At 40.3% G+C, this 20,305-nt stretch overlaps 1 protein-coding gene across 1 annotated transcript; it reads right to left on the bottom strand.

Annotated features, from left to right (window-relative positions):
• Positions 1 to 637: 637 nt before the first annotated feature.
• Positions 638 to 2,917, bottom strand: LOC105883469 (olfactory receptor 56A1). Its single transcript, XM_012786588.2, has one exon. The coding sequence runs from the start codon at positions 2,210 to 2,212 to the stop codon at positions 1,268 to 1,270; it is 945 nt and encodes a 314-aa protein (XP_012642042.1). The 5' UTR covers positions 2,213 to 2,917; the 3' UTR covers positions 638 to 1,267.
• Positions 2,918 to 20,305: the final 17,388 nt, after the last annotated feature.

Raw genomic sequence — 20,305 nt, 5'->3', positions numbered from 1 at the left:
GGTTTTGGTTTTGGTTTAACTCCCAGAATCAGCCTCACTGAACTTTCTCGTGGGTACCAGCACCAGCAGGGCAGCATCCCATCCTCGAAAGTCTTAGTCCCAACTCTAAGGGCCACCTCCTCTGATCTCCTATAGCACCAGTACCAGGTAGGGACAGCATCCTTCCTCAGAGATCTAAGACCCAGTTCAATGGGCCACCTCCCAACCTTTTAGGTTCTAATGACCCAACCTCTTCCCGAGTGGAAGTTTCTTCCCACAGGTCCTATCTCTCTGTTACTTCCGCATCCCTCTTTTTGGTTTTTAAGTCTCCAATACCCATCTAACATTAAATTCTCTATAAATAATCAGTGTAGTTTCTTTTCTCCTAACTGGACCCACTATTATCCAGACACCTGACACTATGCCATGTCTTCCCGCATTCAGCTAGAGGACTTGGGCAGAATCGGCAGCTCAAATAAGACTTGATTTTCAGTTCACTGCATGCATGGCTTAAGCATATAGGGGAAGTGGCCAACCCATTCTCCTAGTCAGTTTCCCTGTTTCCTACCCCATTGGTGTCCCCACTCCTCTCCCCACCTGTATCCTCATTTCCAAGACTCAAGACCCAAGACTCCCCCTAATGGTAGTGAGGCTGTGTAGGATAGAACAGGAAGCTGCCATTACTTTACGCTGTTGTGATTCTCTTTTCTTGCTGTCCTGCGGACGCTTTCTCAGGCAAGACTCTGCCTTCTCTGAGAACCCTGTGGCTGTCAAAGAAGGAAGTACAGGCAGGAAATACCTGTAGACAGCCAGAAAGACAAAACACAGGCCAAAAGTGAGTGCAATAGGGATGTGGTCTTCAGCTTCAATTGCATTAATAGTTGAAGAGCCATTTCTGTAGAAAGAGTCTAGGTTCTAGAGCATGGATTTTAATCTCTACTCGTTTGCTTCCCAAATAGGTGACCTTTGGCATTTTCCCTTCTTAAAAGCATCTCTTTTTCTACTATGTGAAATGGAAGTAGCATGCCCTCGGGAATGTCTTAAAGATCAAATCACTTAAATATAATTGCCTAGGCTCAAAGCAGTTACTCAAGAAATGTAACTTTCATCTTTTTGCCTGCCTCCACTGGAACCAGGAAGGAGAATAAGGAAGGAATCTGGTTCCATTGCGAAATGACCCTCAGCGTAGATAAGAAATACTCCCTCACTGGACACTTCTCTACCTCCCTGCCCACATAAAGTCGCTGAAGAGAAAGGAGAGGAAGAATTAGAAATCTGTTTTACATATTCACATCCCTTTCTGCAGCAATTTCTGAATTCCTTGTTTTATCTCTTTGGTCCGAACCCCATATACAATAGGGTTCAAGGCAGGGGGAATAAGGTGATGAAGGACATTGAGCAAGATCAAGATGTCCATGGGAACCCTCTTTCTAGCCACATTTGTCAACACCACCACCAGCAGGATGGTGCTGAAAAAGAGGATGAGGATGAAGTGAGAGCCACAGGTGCTCAGGGCCTTGACTGCAGCCCCCTCGGCCTTGAGTTTCAGCACAGCTCTTAGAATGAAAGCGTAGGAGAGGAAGATGAGGATGAAATCTGAGCCCAGCAAAGTCCAACCAGCCACAAATTGGTAGATTCTGTTAAGAGTGAAATCATCACAGGAGAGCCTGGACACAGACAGGTTGGCACAGATGCAGTTCTCGATGACATTTTTCCCACAGTAATGGAGCTGGGCAGTGAGGATAGGAATGGGTGCCGTAAGAAGGGCATTCCGTGCCACAATGAAGACGCTGGCCTTGGCCACAAATTGATTAGTGATGATGGATGGGTACCGTAGGGGGTGGCAGATGGCCACATAGCGGTCATAGGCCATGACCATGAATGTGCAGGACTCCATGGGGAGAAAACTGTTCATGATAAACATCTGGAGGAAACAGCCAGAAAAGCTAATAGACCTGAGGTCGAACCAGAAGATGGCCAGGACCTTGGGGATGACGGTGAGGCAGAGCACAATGTCCAGCAGGGAGAGGAGGCTGAGCAGGTAGTACATGGGCTGGTGCAGAGCGGCCTCCAGCCGGATGGTGATCAGCAGGGTGGTGTTGGCCCCCATGGCCAGGAGGAAGAGGAGGCTGAGGGGCAGGGACAGCCAGTGCTGCCAACTCTGGAAGTTGGGGAAGCAGATGAGGAGGAATTCAGAGACTGGGGCAGTGGAGTAGTTGCTGGGTGATGCCATGGGCAGAATCTTGAGCTGAGTAGGCTTCTCGTGACTATTTGTATGGGAAGATACAAGAGATCATTTTTTTTTAATTGTTTTCAAAAGCATCCCATTGACTTACTCTTTAAGGAGCTAATGATGTGTAGGAGACTTTTGCTAAGTAAGGCAGATTCCAGTCAATATCCTAAAAATAGAACAGTGACCCCCATAATACGCTGAAATAAAAATAAATAAATAAATAAAAATAGAACAGTGGTGCTTGACAAATAATGCTGTGATCTGTGAAGAAAAATGAATATGTAAAAAAACTATGAAGTTTTCAAAAAATGGTAACAATAAGCAGTAACCTCACTGTACATTAAAACATGTTGAAAATGTGTAAGAAATGAGGCCAGTGGGATACCAGTGTAAAAAAAAGCAATGGTAGATAAGAAGTTTCTTTAATAAGTGTTTTTGAGAAAATTGTTTATTTGTTGGGGATAGACTTTGTCTTGCTTCCTACTATACACTAGTTTCAGATGTATATTTTTGTTGCATCCCTTATCCAAACTTACGGTATACTAGAAGAAAATAGAATGTGAAGTTAATTAAACTAGCCCTTTGCTAAAACCCCAATCTTAAATGAATGTAACTATTCATTTCCCAAGGCCTTTGCCTGAGCATCCTAGCCCTTTTGGAATAAGCTGAAAACAAGATAAAAAGCTGCTTTTACTATAAAGTTATGATCACCAACCTCAAAGGGACCCTGAATATTGCCCTTCCATCCTACATACCATCCCTAATCAACTTTTTCCTCTAGGCTTGTTTTCAAACCTTGAACTCTACTTTTCTCAAAGGGTGACATCAACTACTACCTCATGGAGAAAATGGAAGGTGAACAGTAAGATTTTCTTCAACTTCCCAAGATAAAATTTACAAATCTACTTGTATGTTCTCCCACCCTTTTCTTCTCTTCTTCCATTGAAACAGAGAATCTGTCCATCCTCAAAAATGTCGAACCTTTTACATCTGTGTTGGATCTCATTCCTCCTACCTCGCCTTCTATCCCTGCAATTTCTCCAACTCTCCCCTTCCCTTCATGCCCAAACTTCTCACAAGCCTGTGACACTCATCTCTGTTTCCTCACCTCACATGCATTTCACAGCCCACTAAAATTTGGCTCCCATCTCCCTTAGTTCCACAAAATAGCTCTCAAAAAAGTCACCTATAGCCTGCCTATTGTGAAACTTTCTTGAAACAGCTGATCAAATCCTCTTCCTCGAAACATTCTCCTTGGTTTAATTTACATCACAGCCTCCTGGTTGACTTCATACCTCCTGGTCTCTCCTTCTCGCTTTCTCTAACATGTTCATCATCCGCTGCCTTGACATCACTGCCAAGGCTCGGTCTTAGATGCTCCTTGCTTTTCTTCTCTTCTGTGCCATCGTTTTCCTCTTTCTTCCACTGCTTTTCTCCTCTCTATATCCTTAGACAATTACCATCTCTATTACTAAATGATTATGAATTATATATCTTACCTAGACCTCGCTAGCAGCCCACCTGACAGATTGGCTAGGGTCTCTTAAATATATTCAAAACTCACCAAGTCCCAAATTAACAAACTTGATCTTTTGCTAGCATCTCCTGTCTCAGTGAATGGTATAAACACTTGCCAAAACACTTGTTTCAAAAGCCAAAGCCCAGAAACCATCTTGAACATTTACTTTACCCATTTCACCCACTTCAGCCCACCACTAAGACCAGTCAGTTGTCCCTTTTAATTAGCCCTGGAGTCCAGCCACTCCTCCATGTCCACTGTCACCATCCAAGACTTAAGTCTCATTATCTCTTGAGCCAAAAAATGAAATTGCCTGCTAATGTATTCTAGGTTTCTTTAACAAATATTCTCTACATTGAACTCAGAGAAATATTATTAAATATAAATCTTGTCAGTTATCTGCTCAAGATATTTCAATGGTTTCTCATTGCTAATAGAATAAAAGTTAAATCTTAATTTGAACTTCATTAGACTATAAGTTCATAAGAAACCATGCCTATTTTGATCACTGTATACACAGTATATAGATAGAATTTTTTAGTAGATTCTCCTAGTTAGTTGAATAAATTATGTCAGAAAGAAAGGAAGGCAGGCAGGCAAAGTCATATATCATCTTCCTCCTTCTGCATTTTCCAGTCTTATCTGACACCCCTGTCTCCCTTGCTCTTTGAGCTCAGCCACACTGTCCTTCTTTCAGATCTACAAATAAAACCTGTGCTTTCTGCTCCCACTTCTCTTGGAAGGCTATGCATCTTGTGCTTTCATACATCAACCACTTACTTTCCATCCCTTTTCTTTACATCTCAATTCAAATACTCTCTTCTTTGGGAGGTTTTCTCTAACCTGCTCCACAGGTTAGAGAGATAAAAGCCTCCTATTTTGTGTTCTCATAGTACTGTGTCCCATCCTCACAGCTTATAGTTACATATTTGTGTGATAATTTAGCTAAATACTCTTTCTCATCAGGCACAATTAGATATTTCATGCCATGAAAGTAGGAATGAAGCTCAGTGCTTGACATGAAGGGGTGCCCAAAAGATTTGTAGAATGAATTAATTATTGGGCTTATAAGCAGAGTGATGGTACTCTGGAAAAAAATTAAGTGGAAAATTTCAAGAAGGGTTTGACAAACTTGTAAGTTAAGCAGAAGTTCAATAACATGAGAACAAATGAATATCCACTAAATTTTATGATAAGAGTGTCATTGGTGACCTGGGAAACAGAGAGTCATTCGATTAGTGGCACAGAAACCAGAATGAAAGAAGCTGGAAAGCTAGTGTAGACAGGAAGGCATGACTGTGTAGCCAAAGAACTCCATTTAAAGCTTATAATTGAAGAAAAAGCAGGACAGGAATGAAAGATACAGCAGCATGCTTACTCATTCAGGGAAAGATCAAAGATTCAGAAGGAAAGTAAGATAATTGAAGTAGCTAGTTCACTGAGGAAGCAACTTCTGTTATTATTGGAATTTTCTCTGTAACCCTTAGCACATAGCTTCTGTACCTCACTATTTCCCTCTACTGTGAAATTTCTGGGGACAGATGAGGTGTACTTTTCCATTTACACATGCTACATTCTCCAGTGTCCATAGGTTCTTAATAAAATACTACTGAAAAACATTTTTGAATTATTTTGCCTTGATGTTTTAAACTGTTAGAAAATTTTAAAGAGAGAGTGTGACGGGGGAGAATTAGCCAGAGTTTCAGTGTGCAGAGGAGGGCACTGGGGAAGAAAAAGGGGGAGTTGTGATCAAGACTGTGAGTGGTAGCCAGGGGTGGGCTGTGAGGCAGGCTGGAGGGGAGCAGGCATGGCATGAAATGCATGATGGAACTTGCAGGGTTTATTCACACCACTGCTTCCTCGTGGTCCCCAAGAGCCTGCCACTTGGTTGATGGAAAAATCCTGGGCTAAGTTTCTGACTGAATTAATCTTCTTCCCTTGTCCTAATACAAACATAAAGCAACCCTATTGCTCCTAATGTGTTGGTAAAAATTTTCTTGATTTTTATCCAATCCAAATCATTACCAGTTTATTCATACAAAATCCCATCTGCCTACCCCAGTCTTCCCCCACCTTGAGCCTTAACCTCCCCCTATCTGGTTTTCTCATCCCTGATATACACCCTCCTAACACTCTGTCCTTCACTGGCATTGTTTGACATAATCTTCATACCTGTGCATGCTCCTCAGCTGCCCCTTGCTGACCAGTCCTCCTGTACATCTGCTCCCATTCGCAACACGGGAGCCATGTATTTGTGGTAAGTCCAAACCTCTGCTGCCTGAGCAAGCCCAGGACACTTGCCTCCACCCACCAGTGTCGTCCCTAGGCTCTGATGCTGTTAAAGTACATTGCTTCACTGCTTAACATTGAGAATAGGGGAGGAGGGGTGAGAAAGTCTGGAACAAGAGGAAGGAAAAGGGAACAGACTCCTAGATGTTCTGGTAGGTGGAAGTACATCCATGAACACAAGTCAGTAATGTGTCCATAGAGTAAAAATTAATTTATGGATTTTAAAACTGGATAGCAATGTTAGCTGACATGTACTATGTATATAGTAGGTACCATGCATTTTTCTAAGTGTTTTATATGTATTGATTTAACTCACAGAATCACAATACTGGGAGCAAGTGTAGTTGAGGATCTTTCTCAATTCTACCATGGCCAGTCCATCTGGAGTGTGCTGTCCACTACAGGATACTATGAATTGAGAGATTCCTTGTCAAACTGAGAGACAGCTGTAGAGAGTTTACATGATGATAAAAGGCATTGATCTCTACTTGGAGGGAGAAGTCATTTTTACGAATTGTAGGTATATGGCCTGCAGAAAACAAGAATATCAGTGATAACTTCAAAATACATGAATGGCCATCCTGGAGGAAAGTGTAAAACTAGGACTGCCAGGGAAAAATCACAGAGAAACTGATCTTGATTAAATATTAAAGAGAACTTTCTAACAGTCTAAGGAAAATTATATCTCTCTATTTTAAACTGCTCTTCTGAGATGGGAATATTAACCAGCTTCTTCATCAATACTTTCTCTGAACTCATGTTCCAGGTATCCAGGGACATACTTAAGCCAGCATGCCTGGCCCTGGTCCCATCACTATGTCCTGTGTCCCATTGTAGAATTTATAGAACTCCTGTGTTCTGATCAGACAAGATGAAGCCCAATCCTCTGCTTGCACTGCATCACCTAACCAAGCAAGGAAATGGACTCTCTTGTTCAAAGGCAGAGGGAAGAAAGAGAATCTAAGAGGCTTCTTACAGAGCTGTTCAGGGATTCTGGATGCCAATGCATCCAAAGTTACCACACTTCCCACCTCCTCACTCCCTTTTCCTTCCTATTTAATGGAAGTTGCCTATAAGGAAAGATCTCTACCTGCATTGTATCTTCCTGGTGGTCACTTTTCCTATCTGGGTCCAACATAGCCCGTGCTCCCCTCGCGTGGTCCTGGAACTTACAGAGGATACAAAAGGATGAGTCCTTTATGTTGTATCTGCTACAGTGGTTACCATGCTGGGACGCTGATGAATAAATACTGAGAGTTTTATGAGCTCTTTATTCCTCTCTTACCCGCCTTCTTAGACCCAGATGGGAAAAGGTGGCTTGGGAAGCAGGGATTTGGAGGAAGAGGAGCTAAGTCCTTTGGGAAACCTGTCTTATGGTGCTCCTACAGGTAGGGAGTTGGGATATGAAGGATGGAATGGTTTGAAACTGACATAAGACATTGTCTGGAATCCAGAAACCAGGAATCTGCTACCTAAGTCTGACACACAAACATGAATGAAAATGCAGGTAAAGAGATTATACAGAAATCTCCTTTATAATAATAATAACTCCAATGTTTTGAGTGCTTTTTGAGTGACCCAAATTACTTAAGTTTTATGTATTTTTTCTCATTAAATCACATCTGTCAGATAGAATGAGCAATTTTGAGGGGTAGGAACTGTTATCCCCACTGCGTAGGAGATAGAGGGAATGAAGACTTGCCCCAAATCACACAGCTAGCCTACATTCATAGCCACACTACATGAGCTACTGTGACTCCTCTACAGTCTCCACTATGTAGATGAATGTGACTATTGGTATTAATATCCCAAACAAAATTTTAGAAAATCAAGTTCAGAAAACTATTAACATTTTTTTAAACTGACAAATATATTTATATCCTAAAGAATTCAAGGAGAGTGCATGGTAGCTCATGCTTGTTATCCCAGCAATTTGGGAGGCTGAGGTAGGAGGATTGCTTGAGCCACTTGAGCCCAGAAGTTTGAAAACAGACTGGACAACATAGTGAGACCCAGTGGTGTACACCTGTCATCCCAGCTACTAGAGAGGCTGAGGGGGAGAACCGCCTGACCCCAGGTGTCCAAGGCTGCAGTGAGCTATGGTTGCACTACTCTACTTCAACCCAGGCAACAGAGTAAGACCCTGTCTGTAAAAGAAAAAAATGCAAAGAGAATTCAATATGGGCAAATCTGCCAACCTAATTTATTACATCAAGGTCATGGATATGATAAGGGCGTGGGAATTAAAATCATTCAAATCACATGTAGATTTGAATCCCAACTCTGAAATTAAGTACTAAGCTCCACAAACTGTTAGATACTGTATACGATGGTGATTAAGACAAGCATGGTTCCTGCCTTCAACACAATTTTAGTCTAATTATGTGATCATTAAAAGAAAATAGACACCTCTAAATGTACTTATTTGGATAATTTCTAAGATACATTGTTCAGCAAAGAAGCAAGAGACAAAAACAGCTTAGAATGCAGCACAAAATAATTTTATAATGCTATACAAATATATATAAATATATGTGTATATTATCCATACATATAAATATATCCAAGACATGTAAATATTTATATATTTAATACATATAAATACATATGTGTATGTGTGTATATATTCTTATAGTCTTATATATAACCAAATTACCTCTGAAAGGATACACAAGGAACTTGTAGGAGTGGTTGCCTCTGGGAAAGACAGATGTGTGTTTAAAAGACAGGAATAGAATGGTATATTAGAGATTGCTAATTGCTTATTGAATGTCCCCTATTCTTTCTTTGTAAAAAACACCATAATTTTATTTGGGTACTCATGTATACGGCCAAAATATAATACAACAGTTCCCAGATTCCAGATGTTTGTAGGTATCATTCATTCAGGCTTTCAAGACTTTTTAGTGTGAACTAACTCAGTCAAGAAACGAAAGTTGCACATCCCACCACCCCCTCACTCCTTCCTCATTCCAGCAACCACCTTAATCTATTGGTGACACTGAGAATGAAAGTCAGATGCCAAACCTGGTAAAGCAGAAAGAGAAGAACTAGGCATTGAGTTCTTTGTGACACTCTAGTGTCAGCTCTAGATGTCCACCTCTGAACTTCTTTTACATGAAAGGAAAAAACTTCTAATTCATTTAAACTATCACTATTTGTATTTTCTGTTATACGCAGTCAAAAAAATACTAACTGATATAGAGAATAAATTACTTTCAATAAATACCATTTTTAACTTTTAAAATTTTGAACTGTGTGCATATAGTACCTATTTTTAAATTAAAGTTTTAAAAATGTTATTACTTTCGTGATACAAATAAAAATATAAAACCAATAAATGAAGAAACCATGTGGTATTTGTATAAAAATAAAATATACAAAACCCTGCCCTATGCCATCATAGAGCATACCATGGGAGGGTTACTTAGACAAGGTAGGTCAAAAAGGCCTTAATGAAAAGAGGTATGAATAGGAGGAAAAACAACAGCAGAGGCAGATCAGCCAGCTATGAAGACTGTCATATGGTCCACACAAAAGATGGCCTGGACCAGGTTGTTGGCAGAGGAAATGAATGTGAGTGAACAAATTTTGGGGGAATAGTCAAGTGGATATACTGATGAAGTAGAAATAGTTAATGTAGATAAAACATGATTCTTGGGATTCTTGGGCAATTTGGTGAATATGGGTCTATATAACTGCAATGGCATCACACAGTACTATTTCTGGGTAGTACTGAATTTACGTTTAAAGTTTGTGATGATAAATTTAATGTGAAACCAGTATATTCATTTATGGGATTTTTTTCCTAGCAAGTTTCAAACTCACAGAGGAGACAAGTAGTTGTACATAAACAGAGTTTGGGTTTTTTCAAGTAATGCAATGGAGGGAGAGAAAAATGGTTAGGTTATTTCCAAGGAAGTCATTAGATGAAGTGCCATGCCATCTAAGCAAGGAATAAAGTCAAGACAAGAGACGAGAGGTACGAGTATAATATGAAGAGGATTCTGTCCATAGCTTGGTGGTCTTAACATCCAACCATTGTCACTATACTAAGGATACTTGAAAAATTATGCCTGAAGTTAGAAGGTGATAGAGAGTGGGTGTTTCAAATCTAAATTTTAGAGGTGTTCAACCACAAAAATGAGATAAGTCAAAAATTGAGAGTTTAAACAAGAAAAATTAAGTTTTGGTTACAGGCTGAGCTAAGCACATAACCATTTCTAGTTTCCCAAGTCCCAACACATTATTACTTCATCAAAGGACATTCTGGTGAAAAATAAATGCACATAAAATAATGCTTCATAATTATACAAGGAGCTACATATAGTATAATTACTTCATTTAGGGCAAATCTGAGAGTAGTTTGGGAGAGGTTTAGACTTCAGTCAAAGAATATGTTCAGGACAGAAATTATTTGGGATTGATTTTAATGTTTAGCCTTTAGTATCTCCCAATGATTTAACAGAAATAATTTACTTAGCTAATAAATGTTTTATTAAATTCCCTTGTTGTCTTATCTGATCCACCTGTAGACATCATTGCCTGGAAGGTACTTAAACTAGAAAATTGGCAGAAATGTACTCTCCTGGTGCCCTTTGGGATTGGTGTAATTGTAGCAGCCTGCCGCTTAGATGAAACTCCCTGTCCCTTTCTAGCGCACAGGAGGACTGGGCCCATCCGTAATAGACACATGAGGAAAACTAAGAGATAACAATGCATCGGGCAAGCAGGGCATGAGTGGTTTCCGCTGAGAACTTGGTAGCGCACCCTGTTCACCTTTTCTTGGGAGGTTTACATCTGGGACACAATAGAGCCATGCAAAGACAGCGCCAGAACAGACTGACAGCCAAAACTGAAATTTCAAAAGGGATGCTACCAACAAGCCAATAAAAAGTGAAAGGGCTCCTCTGTAGTTCCCAGTCCTTCCATCCTTGTTTTTCTATTTCTCCACAAGTTACTATCTAGAAACCTTTAAATATATCTATAAATTCATTGACTTTTTACATATGTTTGCTTATAAACAAACACCAATGCATTTCTCTCATTCACCTAATACTCATCCTCCAAATTCTCACTCCAAACAATATAGCCCAATCAATAGTAATTTTTAATTGTTTCCTCTGATTACAAATTGTAACAATATATCAATGTTCTAAAATTCAAATTATGTACTAATATATGTCATTTAAAATCCAGCAAATTACTAGTATAAACAGTCAATTGAGCATTTTCATCTGTTTTTCTATATATAAATGACATTATAAATATATATATAAATTTTGGTGATTGATATTATCTCATATTAATTTCACTTACATGCATGGATCTGTTATAACCTCTTTAGTATAGCCCACGCCTTTACACCAGGCCTAATTGCTTTATATACTATCGTTTTATAGGATGTTTTATTATCTGGTAAGATGTGACATGAATCTTTTTAAAAACTCTTCCTTTTGGAGAATCTTTCACGTTCCATATACATTTTAGAAAAACTGTAATAAAAATTCCTCTGGAAATCTTGCTGTAATATTTCTTGAATTTATCAATAAATTTGGGGAGAATTTACATCTAATGTTAATGTGACCTGTCCGTGTACATGGTTTATCTCTAACGTATAATCGTATCTTGACTTAAATGCTTTAAACATAATTTTAAAATAGTATCCTTAAAGTGAAGCACACTGTATGGGGGAAGGACACACTTGTAGCCCTGGCTTGGGCGAGGCAAATATATTACATGTAACCAAAATGTTTGTACCCCCATAATATCCTGAATTAAAAATAAATAAATAAATAAGTAAAATAGTATCCTTAAAGATTTTGTGTTTATTTCTAGATATTGTTTTCCTATAGTAAATAATACATTAATTCCTAATATTTTAGATGGTTTTTGCTTATATAAAGAAAACAAGTGGGGGGCGGAGCAAGATGGCGGACGAATAACACCGCCAGACAGAGCGTCTCTGCAGAAAAGACAGATTCTAGCAGAAATTAGAGGAAAGAAGCAAGAAGACGAGCATACAGCAGACAAGGGCCGGAAGAGGGGTACCTGAGACCCCGGGAGACTCCACGGGAGGAGGCTGCAGAGGAGAACTGGAGGCTGAGACCACCGGAGCAGCCCGGAGACCAGCGGCAAGAGTAGGTGGATTTGTTGTTTCCCCTCCCCTGCATTCGGGACTGCTGGTGGGCTCCCCAGCGGGTCGAGAGACCTGCGGACACCAGCCCAGAGACCGCCGCCGCCTGCCAACGGTGAGCCTGTAGCAGACGTGGCACCAGGTTCCCAACTTCCTCCGGGCACCTCCACGTGCACAGACCTGAGCCGCGAGGCAGGCGCCATATTGCCTCCTCCTCCCCTCCGCTGACCCTACCTGCGGCTGCCCAGAGAGACAATACAGCCACCAGCTGGAGGCACCTCCAGGGAACGGGACCTTCCCGTTTGGGACCCTACACCTGACTCAGGGGATCTCAGACTGTGAGCTCCCTACCCGCCCGCCCTCCCAGGTGCTACTGGCACCGTGTTCCCAGGAGAACGGTGCCGACTCAGAGGCTGAGAGACATAGACCCAGCTTGGGCTCTCTGTGGGTGAATTGGGACCGGAAATCCTCTCCCTGGTGGGGATACAGTTTGAACTCTGGGACCCAGAGGTCGGACCTGCAGACCAGATCCCCTGCACCGAGGGCTAGCATTGCCCGGGGCACAGAAGGGTTATACGTGAACAGCCTACTGAGGTGTGTGTGCCTCCAGGGGCGGATCGGCATCCTAGAGGGCAACCCTCCTCCCAGGAGGAGGCCGTGCGCTCAACCCAGGTGGCGTTCCTGTGCAGGGAACCTCCCCGCCGGCATCACAGTCCGGGGAGGCCTGATGGCTTGTGGTCTGGCCTGCTGGCAGAGGCCCAGGAGTAGCTGCAGACTTGGGGAGGGTGGAAAGAAGCGAGGCCCACTCCAGACTGTGGGTCTCAGACAGCCCCACCCCCACACACAGACTTTCTGGCTGAGCGGGACCATTCCAGCCCCGCCCTGACAGCTTTCCCTGGAAGCAGTGACCAGAACTTTGACCCCTGCTAACGGCCTGAGGGCAGGCTTACCCAACCCAGCTCCGCCCAGAACAAGAGCTGTTAACAGCACACAAAATCAACAGTATAGCCTGTTCCTCCAAGCAAATGCCACCTACTGACAGGGACGGCATCTTGCACAGCCTTTCCACGGCACCCACTGACTCAATATACAGGGAGTGGTCCAATTTCACCCACAGACACCACCGCCTCAGAAACTAAACAAGGTGTGTGAATACCCAAACAATAACCTAAGGAAGGAAACAACAACTGATCGACATGGGAAGAAATCAGTGAAAGAACTCAGGAAATATGAAGAACCAAATGGAAAACACACCCCCAAAGAGGAGCACCAGCCCCCTAGAAACAGACACCAACCAAAATCAGGCAACCAATATGACAGAACAGGAATTTCGTATGTGGATCATAAGAACACTCACCCAGCTGCAACAACAACTCAATAACCAACACAAAGAAACCACAAAAAGCCTCCAGGATATGGGAAAAGAAATAGACACAATGAAGAAAAGTGTAACCGAACTCCTGGAAATGAAGAATCAATTCAAAGAACTACAAAATAAATACAGTGGAAAGTCTCAAGAACAGGGTAGATCAAACAGAAGAAAGAATCTCAGAGCTTGAAGATAACACCCTCCAATTAAATAAATCAGTCACAGAAATAGAGCAGAGAAACAAGAGAAAAGAGCAAAGCCTACAAGAGATGTGGGATTATGTGAAGAAACCTAATGTGAGGGTAATAGGGTTACAAGAAGGGGAAGAAGACAACACTCAAGGGTTGGACAAGGTGTTTGAAGATATAATAGAGGAAAATTTCCCAGGCCTTGCTCAAAATCTTGATATACAAGTTCAAGAAGCTCAGAGGACCCCTGGGAGATTCAATGCAAACAGGAAGACATCACGACATGCAGTCATCAGACTGACCAAAGTATCAACTAAAGAGGCCCTTCTAAGAGCTGTAAGACAAAAGAAGCAAGTAACATACAAGAGAAAGCCAATTTGAATAACATCAGACTTCTCTAATGAGACTTTACAAGCAAGGAGAGACTGGGGCCCCATTCTCACTCTTTTGAAACAAAACAATGCCCAGCCTAGAATATTATTCCCTGCAAAACTAAGCTTCGTATATGAAGGAGAAATAAAAACATTCTCAGACAAGCAAAGGCTCAGAGAATTCGCCAAGACAAGACCAGCCCTACAAGAAGTACTTAAAACAGTGTTATGCACGGAACATCATAATAATAACCCACGAATATAAAAACAACCAACACCCAAAGATATTAAAGGCCAGATATTACAATGGCTCAAGACAGAAATCATATCAACAACATCCAACCCAACAGAATGATCAGTAATCTACCTTACCTATCAGTTCTCTCAATAAATGTGAATGGCTTAAACTCTCCACTCAAGAGACATAGGCTGGCTGAATGGATAAGAAATTACAGGCCAAGTATATGCTGTCTTCAGGAAACACATCTAACCTGAAAGGATGCATATAGACTAAAAATAAAAGGGTGGAGATCAATATTCCAAGCAAATAGAAGCCAAAAGAAGGCTGGTGTGGCAGTTCTAATTTCAGACGATTTAGTTTTTAAACCAACAAAAGTAGTGAAAGACGAAGAGGGTCATTATATAATGGTGAAGGGCACAGTCCAACAAGAAGAGATAACAATTTTAAATATATATGCACCCAACTTAGCTGCACCCAGATTCATAAAGCAAACCTTACTGGAGCTAAGCAAATGGATTAATAGCAACTCCACAATCGCCGGAGATTTCAACACCCCACTGACGGCACGAGACAGATCCTCCAAACAGAAAATTAATAAAGAAATAATGGACTTAAACAAAACTCTAGAACAATTGGGTCTGACAGACATCTACAGAACATTCTACCCAAAATCCACTGAATATACATTCTTCTCATCAGCTCACGGGACATTCTCTAAGATTGACCATATCCTAGGACACAAAGAAAATCTCAAGAAATTTTAAAAAATAGAAATCATACCATGTACCTTCTCAGATCACAGTGGAATAAAACTAGACATCAACCCTAACAGAAACTCACATTTCTACACAAAAACGTGGAAATTAAACAACCTCCTACTAAATGATTACTTCGTAAATGAAGAAATCAAGACGGAAATAAAAAAGTGCTATGAAGAAAATGACAATGGAGAGACAAGTTATCAACTCCTCTGGGACATAGCTAAAGCAGTTCTGAGAGGAAAGTTTATCTCCATAAATGCCTATAACCAAAAGACAAGAAGATCACAAATAGACAATCTAATGAAACGACTCAAAGAGCTGGAAAAAGAAGAACAGACCAACCCCAAACCCAGCAGAAGAAGTGAAATCAACAAGATCAAATCAGAACTAAACGAAATTGAAAACAGGGAAGCTATTCAGGAGATTAATAAAACAAAAAGTTGGTTCTTTGAAAAAATAAACAAAATTGACACACCATTGGCTAAGCTAACGAAAAGCAGAAAAGAGAAATCTCTAATAAGCTCCATCAGGAATAAAAAAGGAGATATCACAACTGATCCCAAAGAGGTACAAGATACAATTTATGAATACTACAAAAATCTTTATGCACACAAACTAGAAAATGTGGAGGAAATGGACAAATTTCTAGAAACACACAGCCTCCCTAGGCTCAACCAGGAAGAAATAGATTCCCTGAACAGACCAATCTCAACATCTGAAATAGAAACAGCAATTAAAAATCTCCCTAAAAAGAAAAATCCCAGTCCAGATGGCTTCACACCTGAATTTTACCATACTTACAAAGAAGAACTAGTACCTATCTTGCAGAAACTATTCCACAACATCAAGAAGAATAGGCCGGGCGCTGTGGCTCACGCCTGTAATCCTAGCTCTTGGGAGGCCAAGGCGGGCGGATTGCTCAAGGTCAGGAGTTCGAAACCAGCCTGAGCAAGAGCGAGACCCCGTCTCTACTATAAATAGAAAGAAATTAATTGGCCAACTGATATATATATAAAAAATTAGCCGGGCATGGTGGCACATGCCTGTAGTCCCAGCTACCTGGGAGGCTGAGGCAGAAGGATCACTCGAGCCCAGGAGTTTGAGGTTGCTGTGAGCTAGGCTGACGCCACGGCACTCACTCTAGCCTGGGCAACAAAGCGAGACTCTGTCTCAAAAAAAAAAAAAAAAAAAAGAAGAACGGAAACCTCCCCGACACCTTTTATGAAGCAAATATTACTCTGATACCAAAACCAGGAAAGGATGCAACAAAAAAAGAAAACTACAGACCAATATCCCTAATGAACATAGATGCAAAAATTTTCAACAAAATCTTAGCTAACCGAATCCAGACACTTATCAAAAAAATAATCCACCACGACCAAGTGGGCTTCATCCCAGGGATGCAGGGATGGTTCAACATACATAAATCTATAAATGCAATTCACCACATAAACAGAAGCAAAAACAAAGACCACATGATTCTTTCAATAGATGCAGAAAAAGCTTTTAACAAAATTCAACACCCTTTCATGATATGAACACTTAAGAAAATAGGCATAGAAGGGACATACCTAAAAATGATACAAGCCATATATGACAGACCCATAGCCAACATCATACTGAATGGGGAAAAATTGAAATCATTCCCACTTAGAACTGGAACCAGACAAGGCTGCCCACTATCTCCACTTCTGTTCAACATAGTACTGGAAGTCTTGGCTACAGCAATCAGACAGGAAAATGGAATCAAAGGTATCCAAATAGGGGCAGAAGAGATCAAACTTTCACTGTTTGCTGATGATATGATATTGTATCTAGAAAACCCCAAGGATTCAACCAAGAAACTCCTGGAACTGATCAATGAATTTAGTAAAGTCTCAGGATACAAAATAAATACACAGAAATCAGAGGCATTCATATACGCCAACAACAATCTAATTGAGAACCAAATCAAAGACTCAATTCCCTTCACAATAGCAACAAAGAAATTAAAGTACCTAGGAATATACTTAACCAAGGACGTAAAAGACCTCTACAGGGAGAACTATGAAACACTGAGGAAAGAAATAGCAGAGGATGTAAACAGATGGAAATCCATACCATGCTCGTGGATCGGCAGACTCAATATCATCAAAATGTCTATACTACCCAAACTGATCTACAGATTCAATGCAATACCTATTAAAATCCCATCAGCATTCTTCACAGATATAGAAAAAATAATTTTACGCTTCGTATGGAACCAAAGAAGACCCCGAATATCAAGAGCAATTCTAGGCAACAAAAACAAAATGGAAGGTATTAATATGCCAGATATCAAACTATACTACAAAGCTGTAGTAATTAAAACAATATGGTATTGGCACAAAAATAGGAATATTGACCAGTGGAACAGATGTGAGAATCCTGATATAAAACTATCCTCATATAGCCATCTAATCTTTGACAAAGCAGACAAAAACATACGCTGGGGAAAAGAATCCCTCTTCAATAAATGGTGCTGGGAAAACTGGATAGCCACCTGTAGAAGGCTAAAACAGGACCCACACCTTTCACCTCTCACAAAAACCAACTCACGCTGGATAACAGACTTAAACCTAAGGTATGAAACTATTAGAACTCTAGAGGAAAAAGTTGGAAACACTCTCCTAGACATTGGCCTGGGCAAAGAGTTTATGACGAAGTCCCCAAAGGCAATACAGCAGCAACAAAAATAAATAAATGGGACATGATCAAACTACAAAGCTTCTGCACAGCCAAAGAAATAGTCATGAAAGTAAACAGACAACCTACAGAATGAGAGAAAATTTTTGCATCCTATGCATCCGATAAGGGACTGATAACTAGAATATACTTAGAACTCACAAAAATTAGGAAGAATAAATCAAATAACCCCATTAAAAAGTGGGCAAAGGACTTGAACAGAAATTTTTCTAAAGAAGACAGAAGAATGGCCAACAAACATATGAAGAAATGCTCAACATCTCTAGTCATCAGGGAAATCCAAATCAAAACCACAATGAGATATCACTTAACCCCAGTGAGAATGGCCTTTATCAAAAAATCTCCAAACAATAAATGCTGGCGTGGTTGCGGAGAGAGAGGAACACTCCTACACTGCTGGTGGGACTGCAAACTAGTTCAACCTCTGTGGAAAGCAATATGGAGATACCTTAAAGCGATACAAGTGAATCTACCATTTGATCCAGCAATCCCATTGCTGGGCATCTACCCAAATGATCCAGTGACACTCTACAAAAAAGACACCTGCACTCGAATGTTTATAGCAGCACAATTCATAATTGCAAGGCTGTGGAAACAGCCCAAGTGCCCATCAATCCAAGAATGAATTAATAAAATGTGGTATATGTATACCATGGAGTACTATTCAGCTCTAAGAAACAATGGTGACATAGCACATCTTATATTTTCCTGGTTAGAGCTGGAACCCATACTACTAAGTGAAGTATCCCAAGAATGGAAAAACAAGCACCAGATATATTCTCCAGCAAACTGGTATTAACTGAGTAGCACCTAAGTGGACACATAGGTACTACAGTAATAGGGTATTGGGAAGGTGGGAGGGGGGAGGGGGCGGGTATATACATACATAATGAGTGAGATGTGCACCATCTAGGGGATGGTCATGATGGAGACTCAGACTTTTGGGGGGGGGGAAATGGGCATTTATTGAAACCTTTAAATCTGTACCCCCATAATATGTTGAAATAAAAAAAAAAAGAAAACAAGTGATCTTTTTAAGTTTATCTTGTATCTGTACACTTGCTTAACTTATAATTAATTCTAAACATCTGTTTATTATTTTAATGATTAAATTATTTTAAAATAATCATATTAACTACTTTTTATCCAGCTGTATTCAGTTGCAATTTAAAAGTAAAATTGGCCAGGCATGATGGCTGTAGCATGTAGTCCTAGCACTCTGGGAGGCTTAGGCGGGAGGTTTGCTTGAGGTCACGAGTTCGAGACGAGCCTGAGCAAGAGTGAGACCCCCATCTTTATTAAAAATGGAAAAAATTAGCTGGGCGCAATAGCGCGTGCCTATAGTCCCAGCTATTCAGGAGGCTGAGGCAGGAGGATCACTTGAGCCCAGGATTTTGAGGTTGCTGTCAGCTAGACTGACACCATGGCACGCTAGCCTGGGCAACAGAATGATACTCTAACTCAAAAAATGACTAAATAAATAAGTTAAAGTAAAGTAAAATTATATAAATGTAAGATATAAAAGTGATATTCTACATATATAGTGAAATGATTATTACAATCAAGTTAATTAACACATCTATCACCTATCACCTCACCTAGTAATCTTTTCTGTATGTAGTAAAAATACTTAAAATCTACTCTGTTAGCAAATATACAATATGATAATGTTAACTATAGTCACTATGCCATATGTTAGAGCCCCAGAATGTATTCACCGTATAACTATCTTATAACTGAAAGCTTGAACCCATTAACCAATATCTCCCCATTTCCCTAGCCCCTCGTTACTGGCAACCACCATTCTACTCTCTGCTTCTATGAGTTTGATCTTTTTAGATTCCACGTAAAAGTGATATCATACACATTTGTCTTTCAGTATCTGGCTTATTTCATGTATTATAATGTTCTTCAGGCTTATTCATGTTGTCACAAATGTCACTTATATATGTAAATAACATCATTTATACATATATATAATATGTGTTGACAAATAACGAGATAAATCACGGTGTGTATGATGGGTGTATATATATATATATCATGACAATTTTTCCTCATTATCACAATGTCTAACACAGTGTTTAGAGTGTAGTAGAATCAAAATATTTTACCTAATTAATTAATTCAAGGTCTTATATAATCTATCTTCTTCTAACCCTTCCACCAAAAAGAACACTTTTATCAGTGAGTGATTATTCCAGTGATAGTTATGTTGAATGTCTCTCCTGGAGGGTTGTGATTATGAAGTTAAAGTGAAACCAGTCAGTTTCATTATGTGTTGTTTTTTTTCCTTTACTCCTAGGTGGACCCATAGAGAAGGCAAACAGTTGACGTTAACCCAGTGTGTTGTTTATTCTCGAAGTGACCACATGCCCATTTTCTTCTCTGACTTGCTCTGCACTTGGGGAGGCTGAGCTCTATGGCCTGCTACAGCTGGCTTTCTGACATGACTCTCTGACTTCCAGTTCAGACAATAGGAGCCACCTGAAGAT

This window comes from Microcebus murinus, chromosome 4 (genome assembly GCF_040939455.1).
Source record: "Microcebus murinus isolate Inina chromosome 4, M.murinus_Inina_mat1.0, whole genome shotgun sequence".
Lineage (NCBI taxonomy): Eukaryota > Metazoa > Chordata > Mammalia > Primates > Cheirogaleidae > Microcebus > Microcebus murinus.
The sequence above is the reverse complement of the archived record's forward strand: the minus strand, read 5'-3'. Positions and strand labels throughout refer to the sequence as shown.

Coding starts and splice junctions, on each gene's coding strand:
- LOC105883469 (XM_012786588.2), bottom strand. CDS start 2,212: ATGGCATCACCCAGCAACTACTCCACTGCCCCAGTCTCTGAATTCCTC.